General features: G+C 32.8%; 2 protein-coding genes and 1 long non-coding RNA gene across 3 annotated transcripts; 2 read left to right on the plus strand and 1 right to left on the minus strand.

The window, feature by feature from the left end:
* The first annotated feature begins 826 nt into the window (after nucleotides 1-826).
* On the plus strand, nucleotides 827-1,929 carry LOC121207751 (uncharacterized). The gene is made up of 2 exons (XR_005902862.1): nucleotides 827-1,064; nucleotides 1,412-1,929. It is a non-coding gene; the product is annotated as an uncharacterized lncRNA (long non-coding RNA).
* Nucleotides 1,930-4,544: 2,615 nt separating this feature from the next.
* Nucleotides 4,545-7,041, plus strand: LOC107897768 (probable pectate lyase 4). The gene is made up of 5 exons (XM_016823337.2): nucleotides 4,545-4,750; nucleotides 4,834-5,185; nucleotides 6,037-6,247; nucleotides 6,329-6,397; nucleotides 6,670-7,041. Exons 1-5 carry the CDS (start codon nucleotides 4,624-4,626, stop codon nucleotides 6,901-6,903), a joined length of 993 nt encoding a protein of 330 aa, XP_016678826.2. The 5' UTR covers nucleotides 4,545-4,623; the 3' UTR covers nucleotides 6,904-7,041.
* Nucleotides 7,042-7,366: 325 nt separating this feature from the next.
* Nucleotides 7,367-8,865, minus strand: LOC107897769 (60S ribosomal protein L35). Its single transcript, XM_016823338.2, has 4 exons — nucleotides 8,714-8,865; nucleotides 8,457-8,592; nucleotides 7,690-7,846; nucleotides 7,367-7,577 (listed from the first exon to the last, which is right to left on the minus strand). The coding sequence occupies exons 1-4, from the start codon at nucleotides 8,715-8,717 to the stop codon at nucleotides 7,503-7,505; spliced, it is 372 nt and encodes a 123-aa protein (XP_016678827.1). The 5' UTR covers nucleotides 8,718-8,865; the 3' UTR covers nucleotides 7,367-7,502.
* Nucleotides 8,866-9,175: the final 310 nt, after the last annotated feature.

A 9,175-nucleotide genomic window follows, 5' to 3' on the forward strand; every position in this document is an offset into this window, starting at 1 on the left:
TAATTTAGAGTACAAAGATACATATAAAAATTTAAAATAAATACTACGTATGATGATTCAGAAGAAATAACATATATGCAAAATTTTTAAAATTGATAATGATTTAGAATATATGATATATTCAAAATAATGCCAATAATAATAGTAATAATAATGTAGATAAGAAACAAGAAAATAAAATAATATAATATGACAAATTTAATATAAAATTGATTGATTTGATGACATAGTGGTGATACTAATGATAACACAATAATAATGACATAGAAAACAATGATATCAATAAAATAATAAGGACAAAAATAGCTCCAATATTAACAATAACGACAATAATAGAATAACAACAATAACAAATAAAGAATAATAATGATTATAACTATAATGTAAAACAGTGATATAAATAGTAACAACAATAATGAAAAAATATAAGAAATAATAGAATAATGACAATAATAATAAGTAGCAATAATAGAATTAATAATAAAAATAAAGTTGATTAATTAATAAAAAAAATGGTTGATTAATTAAAAATGGACTATATTGAATTTTGGAACACAGATTTAGGGCGAATTCGAAATAAAAAAGGAAGGGAGGACCACATTGAAATGCGCCAAGAAAGTAGAGGGATCCCATGCACAAATAGACCATTCAGTCAAAATGCGCGGATCCTCCGTGGGCGTAGGTCGGGTCGCGTGTGGGAGGTCCAAAACGGTGTCGTTTTGGCACCTGGACCCCCCACTCCCAAATGACGTCGTTTGCCTCTAGTATTTAAATTAGTTTCTTTTCTTCATTTCTGTTTCTCTTTAAAAAAACTGAGGGCCTTTTGCCCTCTCTCCCTCTCCCTTTGCTTCAGCCGATCGGGCTATCTCACCGTCCACCGTATCGCCACTATTTTCGGTGCCCGGCGACGCGCGACCATGGGTATTTAAACCCCGCTTGGGAGCCCTTCGAAGGCCAAACACCTCGACGTCCTTTGGGAGCCAAGAGAGAAACCCGTGTGCCTCTCCTTCGAACCCAATCGCCACGATGGAGAAGGTTCTCCGGCGACGCGTCTGTGGTTTCAGGTGAGATTTCCTTATTTCTTTCCTTTTACTTTTGCCTATTTTCGTATATAAAAAAGAAAAATAAAAAAACAGAATAAATGAACTCAGATCTTAGAACGAAAGTGAAAATCAACCTTTTTTTTATTTCTTGCTACCCTTTGTTTATGTTTGTTTCGATCTCTAATATCTGTGTTACAAAATCTTTTTTTTCTATCAAAAAAGAAGAACCCCCTTTTAAACACCCCCTCCTTCAATCGGGTTCCTCCCAAGGCTTTATAGCCGATTTCGCTATTGTTTCTCTGTTATCTCCTTTGCTGTTTGCACATGGTTTTTGTCTTTTTGTGTCCTCTTTTCTTGCTTGTTTGCAGGCTTTGAGGGGTGTCAGACGCATGGAGGAGAGGGGCATGCGTGCGGCGTGCGACGGTGGTAGTGCGCAAGGTGGCCAATGGTTGGCCTAGAGGTTCGGCAGCACACCTGGGGGCTGAGCTGCGGCTGAAGGTTGATTGCTGAAAAATTTTAAGATAGTTGGGCTAGGGTTTTGAATTGGGCTTGGGTATTGGGTTAATTTGTAATGGGTTTTTTGTGTGTGTGTTTTTTTAGGCTGGAAATTGGGTCTTAATTGGGTATTAGGTTTATTATTTATTGGACTGTTTTTGTTGTTTTTTTTGTGATTTGGGCTCGGGCTAATTAGTTTTATTATATCGGGCCCGAGTAGAATTGGGCCCGTACAAGTATAATATTTATAATGATTAATTTGGTTAAAATTGTTAATGTAGTTGAAAGTTAAAAAGAAAAAGAACAGGTGAAGATTTATTTGAGTAGGGTTTTTCTTTTGCAACTTGATTTGACATTACATTATTATTGTACTTAAAATACTTTTGTTTAATAATTATTGAGTAAATTATACAAACAGTCATCTAATTATTTGCCTTTTTTTTCTGTCATTTAGGTTTAAAATTTTTTATTTTAGTCATTAACGTTATCGAAATTTAATGTTTTGATCATTCCTCCATTAAATCTTTAACAATTGTGTTTTTATTGGCATAATAAATTTATCCCTCTAATGTTTACAAATCCTATCAATTTAGTACTAAATCTAAAAATTAATAAATTAACCCTCAACTTTACACATTCTGTCAATTTAGTCTTAATCCTAAAAATTAAATTTTAAAAAAATAAAAAAAAATTTATTTAAAAGTTTGATTTTTTTTTGCAAAAATACATACAATATCATGAAAATATTTATAAATAAATGAATATATTTTTTAAAATTTTCTAATATGAAATTTATTAATAAAATAATAATCTTATAAATATAACAATTTAAGAGAGAAAAACCATGAAGAAAATTTACGTATATTCAACTTTTCTCTTTTTCAACATTAATGATTACCCTTTTTTAGTTGGGTGAAAAACTACATCCTAAGGCAAAAAAGAGTGAGAATCAATATCTTTAGGTAGTTGCGCATAATGAGTTTGTTGTGCTTGAGGTTGTGCTTGAGGGCAAGCATGATTGGAGGTATATAGGTGAGGATAAGATATTGAAAACTAAGTGGAAAACTATACTAGCAGCTCCATAATCAATTCCTAGTTTGATGGTGCAATGGAGGATGCGGAAACTAAGGAGTTCGAAGTAAGGGTTATTAGGACTGGTGGTTGTGGGCTAAGGTAGTGCCCAACACACAACAAATTTGACGAGGACTAAGAAGCGAGGCCAAACATATAATAAAATGTGTTATTTATAAAATAAACTTTTTTTTAAGAAAAAGGAAAAAGTTTGAATCTAGTTTAAATCTTGTTTGTGGGGTTTTTTAAAAATATTTTATTTATAAAAATATTATTTTAATAAATAAATTTCATGTCAAAAAAGAAAAGAAAAAATTAGTATTCTTTTATTTATAATTTTGTATGCATTTTTATAAAATCTTATTTATTTTCTTTGAAAAATGAATTTTTATATGATTTTTATTTTTATTTTTAAGAACTAAAACTAAATTGACAGAATGTATAAAATTGAGGGTTAAATTTGTTAAAATTTTTAGAATTAAGATTAAATTGATACAACCTGTAAATATTGGAGGACTAAATTTATTATTTTGCCAATAGAAAAGGTCATTGTTAATTATTTAATGGAAGAGTGACTGAAATATTAAAATTAAATAACATTAATAGCTAAAATAAAAAATTTTAAACCTAGTGACCAAAGTAGAAACATGCTAATAATTGGGTAATTATTTTTATGGTTATCCATACTTCTAACTTAAGAAACTTAAAACAAAATCAAGTTAGATAATAATTATTATCTTAATTCTATTGGATGCAATGTAGACACGTTGCACTCTTAACAAGAGAATACACGTTCAAACTTTGGATACGACATTGTTAAGAGGGACAACAATGAATGAAATAAAAATGAACTCTGAACATAGACACTAAAACAAGCCTAAAAAATACCGAAAAAATATCTTAATTCTTACATGCTTAAATTTATACTAAATTTTGTCACACCTTTTTATCATAAAAAAATGCCCTTTAAAAGTTAAGGTCGATCGAAACTTGTCGAATTTGAGTATTTTTGTCATCCCTATATGTTATATTTTACTTTCTAGTATTTTTTATTTGATTTACAATGTATGATTATTTGTATGTTTGTTATACATATATGATTTGTTATACATTTTTTGAAAACTAAGGTATCATTTATGTTTATTTCCTTCTAAGGTTCGTGACTACCCTTACTAATAATGTCATTTTCAAGGTTTAAACACGAGTCTTCCTCTTGAGAGTGTAATGTGCCTTATGAATCTTATGATTGCACTCAACATTTGTTGGTATCTAAATATTTCGTTTTATTATTGGTATAAATATATAAATGAATATAGAGCCAAATCAAATTTTATTTTATTTCATATTTATACATATGTAACAAATCCAAACACAGCCTTGACTAAAATATCAATAAATGTCGTTTTTTTTAAATTACGAAAATAGGCCGAATTTATGAATATTTATGGGAATGGGTCGATTTAGGGAAACTCAGAAAAAATAAGTTTGCAACTTGGTCCTAGATAATATGGGATTGCTTTCTCTTTTAATTAGCAACATAAAATTGAAGGGTACATTATATATACACATATATCATATCTCATATTGCTTAAGAAAACAAGAAAAATTAGACTATCGGTCTATATAAAGGCCACTTTTAGTGTTGATTTGGCAAAAAGTGCTTTAAGCTAGAAGCGTTTTTCTGTCAATATGCTGAAAATGTGTCCAACTGGAAGCGTCATTTTATTGGTGACACACAGAAAGCGCTTCCAACTGAAAACTTTTTTTTGGGTATCCCCTAAAAACACTTCTAGTTCTAAATCAGCTTATTCTTGTAAATATTCAAAAATTCGGCCTATTTCTGTAATTTAAAAAAAAGGGGATATTTTACTCCACGGCCTTATTCAACCCGGCCAAAAAGCAATTTTCCCACAAACACGCCTTAAGTAACGGAAAGAAACGACTTCTCAAAACATATCGGACACCAATAAAACGACAGCGTACTAAGCAAAACAACAACAGCAACAAAAATAACATGGCATCCTTTCCGTACGCCGACGTGGACAGTACCCAAAGAGCAATCGCCGGTCAAGCCGAGGGCTTCGGCCGGTTCTCCGTCGGTGGTCTCCACGGCCCTCTAGTCACGGTCACCACTTTATCCGGTCCGTTTCATCTAAATTCTTTTTTCAACTTAATTTTTTCCCTTTCAAATTACACTAATTTTTTACATATAATTTCCTTGAAGACGACGGTCCGGGTTCTCTCCGAGACGCTTGCCGGAAACCGGGACCGGGTTGGATCGTGTTCAAAGTGTCGGGAATAATCCGATTATCGACGTACTTAAGCGTGGACTCTCACAAGACAATTGATGGACGAGGCGAAAGGGTAAAGCTGACAGGGAAAGGGTTGAGATTGAAAGAATGTGAGAATGTGATTGTTTGTAATATGGAATTTGAAGGTGGAAGAGGACACGATGTTGATGGGATTCAAGTAAAGCCAAACTCGAAGCATATTTGGATCGATAGGTGTAGTTTTAAAGATTATGATGATGGCTTGATTGATATTACTAGAGGAAGCACTGACATCACTGTTTCTAGGTAAATTTTCCTTCTTTTTTTTAATGATTTTTTGTGTTGATATTTGAAATTATTGTTTGAGATGGTGTTGGTTTATGTGATTATTGTTGAAGCAGACGAGGTTAGAATTTTAGGGTAAAGTAGTGATTGGATTGAGCTTTAATGGTTTCAATATTTTTCATTTTAACATATTACAAATTAAAATATATGCTAGAACTTGGTGACGCAAGCACTGAAAATGGTATTGAATGTGAGAATTAAATTCTGGGCTTGTTTTGGTTTCTGCAAATCTTTCTCCTAATAGATTCTTGGGAAGTGTTTTTTAAGTATCTTAGAGGATTGTATCAAATATGTGTCATATACAAAAACTTCAAAGGAAAATGAAAAGTTAAGTACTATAGTTTTGCAATCAGTGAAACAAAGATTGATGGATTTGTGTTTTCTATTTCGTCATTTTGCCCCTTAAGGATTATCTTATTCTAATAATTAAGCCAATGATGCCTTAGTTTAATGGCAATGTTAAGCCCTGAGATCTTTGAGATTTCGAGTCTTGTGTGTAAGTTCTCTCTAGATTTTTTAGGCTTGAGGCCATTGTGTGTGGCCGTGTCTGAATATATTCTGATTATCAGTTTGGTCATGCATAGTTGCAGTTATTTAGATGTATTGATTGTACTTGTAACTGTATAATGGCTGAATTCAGAGTTGTAGAGGGTTTTTTACATCATTTTTGTTTATTCAATTTAGGCTCCTCTACAATGGATTTTATGAAATGGTCTTTTGAATAAACTGGGTAATAATCAGTGAATTGACATTGGATTCTGGGTTTTAATGTGATTTCAATGTTGTTTTTTCTGCAATTTCGGTGCCCCCAGATGTTACTTCACTCAACATGACAAGACAATGCTCATTGGAGCAGATCCTACACATGTAGGAGATAGGTGCATCCGAGTGACGATCCACCATTGCTTCTTCGATGGAACTCGGCAAAGGCAACCTCGTCTTAGATTTGGGAAGGTTCATTTGTATAACAATTACACTCGAAACTGGGACATTTATGCTGTTTGTGCAAGTGTAGAAGCCCAGGTAAATGTGTCTTTCCTTTTCTCTTTTTGATGGAAATAGATAATGTTCTTTCATAATTGTGTATGTTTTGCGTTTAATCAGATATATTCTCAATGCAACATATATGAAGCTGGAAAGAAGAAGAAAACTTTTGAGTTTTATACTGAGAAGGTGACAATCTTTTACTAAACAAAACCTAACGTCATGATATACTTGTGAATTGGACATATTTGGTTGGTTTTGGATCATGGACAAGTTTAGGTTCATAAATCTGGTTGGGTTGAGTTTGGTTTTGAGTTGGTTGGGTTGGGTTGAGTTTTGCAATTTAGGTCATGGCAGGTTTAGTTGATTTTGAGTTTAAGCCATTACTTGTTCAAGCGTTCAGGTTGATATCATTTAAACTCGAATTTGTTCTGAATGCCACTCTTGGCCCGAATATACAGGCAGGGGATAGTGAAGAGGCGAGTTCGGGTGTAATAATATCGGAAGGAGACCTGTTTTTGAATGGTGCAGAATCATGCTTATTAGCAACAGGCAGTGGGGACGGGAGTGTGTTCCACCCAAGTGAATATTATAAAACATGGACAATGGAAGCTCCCTCGGACTCTTTGAAACAAGTTCTTCAAGTATGCACAGGTTGGCAACCTGTTCCTCGGCCTCTTGATCACCATAAGTGATGGTTGTATTTAGTGCTTTTTTCTTTATGAATCTAATTTACGTGTTTTAAATAGTTAACGAGGGGTAAAAGGAACTAGCTAACGAGAGGTAAAAGGCTATGGAAACCCTGTATTAGAAAATAAATTACATTTTGCTCATATTGATCTTCTCTGATAAAAATTATACATTCTGATAAAAAATTATGCATTTTGTACTATTAAAAATTAATGTAATTAATGATATAACGAATACCGCGTATATATCATGCTAATAAAAACTAAATTACTCAATTTAATCTTCAAAATATCTTATCATCAAGAAAGTATACTTTTTTAAACCATTTTAATTCCAACCAAATATTGCATTCTTTATACAAAGATGAGCAAATATTCTTTTTATCAAATAGGAAGCAAACGAGGTTTCAATAATATCGAATTAAAACTTCTCAAACTAATTGAATTTCAATCACTCCTCATCAAGAAATGCAAAATATCCATAAATTACCATTCAATCAAAAAGACCAGAATCTTGGTTTTTAACAGGGGGCAAAAAAGAGTTTCCAAACATGAAAATCGAAACAAAATCACAACTCGGTTTAAATAGAATGTGAGATCCTGCCCTACACCTTAATGGCATACTTCCTCATTGGGAAGTACATTTCCTTCTTCTTCTCCCTTTCGGTCTTCAAAGATGCCTGCAAAGCAAAATAACAGATGCTCAATGATTCGGGTAGTTCCTATAGAACCTGATGCTGACAAGTATTAACAGATATTACTTGAGCCGAAATCAAAAGGATATGCTTATACCTGGTGCTTGGTAAGCCTTCTGCGGATGGCTCGGGTCTTCTTGGGACGGAGATCAAGAGGCAAGAATTTCTTATTCTTGTATGCCTCCCTCAATGCAGACTTCTGCTTCTGTGAGATTACAGTCAGAACTTGAGCAATGGACAGCCTCACCACCTTTCTGCATCCACAACACCACCAGACTCAGAACAAAGTTCCGAAACCAATGAATCAATAACCAGAACACTGGAAAACCGGAACAACAAGACCTCAAGCATTCAACTAAGAAACTGTAAACAGAACTTCAAAAAAGCAGAAAGCTCGACTTGTCAACCAAACCATTTCAAGTTCATTTTCACAGCTTTCTATTTCACTTCTCGCAAACTTGGTAAACGATCAAACTTGAGAAAAAAAAGAGAGTATAGCAGAAATAAACATCAATCCAAACATTATTCCTCCATCGAAAAAGTAAAATCATGCAGCTTGATATGCATGAAAACCAGTTTCTCACATTGTATTCTTGAAAACCATTAGTATTAAAATTTTATTTATTAAAACAAAATATACTATTCAAAGCAGATGAAACATTTCATTTCACCCATTTCTTACTACTTTATCAATTATATAAATTACATTTTCACTAAAAAACCAAAGAAAATTATAGGTACCCATTTCTTCAAATAAACTAAGAAACCAAATCCCAATTTATATGCCCAATTAAACATAAACTTAAGATCCATGGCTAAAACATAATAAAATCAACAAAAATGAGAGAGAAGAATAAGGTTTACATCTTAGAAAGCTTGTTAGGTGCACCACCGGTAACTTTAGCAACGCGAAGAAGAGCAAGTTCAGCTTTGAGATCTTTCAACTGAGCTAAAAGCTCGGTTTTTGATTTCTGTCGCAACTCATGAACCTTGATCCTTGCTGTTTTTATTTATTTACAAAGAAAACAAAAAGAAGAAGTTAAAAACCCATGTTCAGCATTCTTAAAATTAACGATAACATGTAAGAAAAACATAGAGAATTTACAGGCTTTTTAAGTTACCCATTGCTTTGCTTCTTTTGCTGTTCTGCTGCTGAACGACAACGGCGGCCTCTCTCTGTTTTCAGGGATAAATATACGCTGAAACCCTAAATTTAAAGAAGCGGAGGGTTTTTTAAAGTGTGGAGTTTGCTTGGGCCTTACTGGGCTTTATTTCTTTCTTTCTGGTTTCAATAAAATTAGATATTTTTGGGGCGTAATCTTCATTGGAATTTATGAAATTTAAGTATTGGAATTAAAATAATACACTAATTATATCCATAATTATAATCAATATCAACAAGTGTTGGGTACAATTAGAAATTACAATGGAACGGGATAGAGGCAAGAGAGGATGTTGTTAACTGTTTTATAATTGGCATGTTTTGCTCCATCACCCATCTCATCATACTATGGATGTATAATTTTCAAAACCACAACCACCTTCATAGATCTTGGAAACATCCATTCTTACCTTGTTTCATT

Source organism: Gossypium hirsutum, chromosome A10 (assembly GCF_007990345.1).
Source record: "Gossypium hirsutum isolate 1008001.06 chromosome A10, Gossypium_hirsutum_v2.1, whole genome shotgun sequence".
NCBI classification, from domain to species: domain Eukaryota; kingdom Viridiplantae; phylum Streptophyta; class Magnoliopsida; order Malvales; family Malvaceae; genus Gossypium; species Gossypium hirsutum.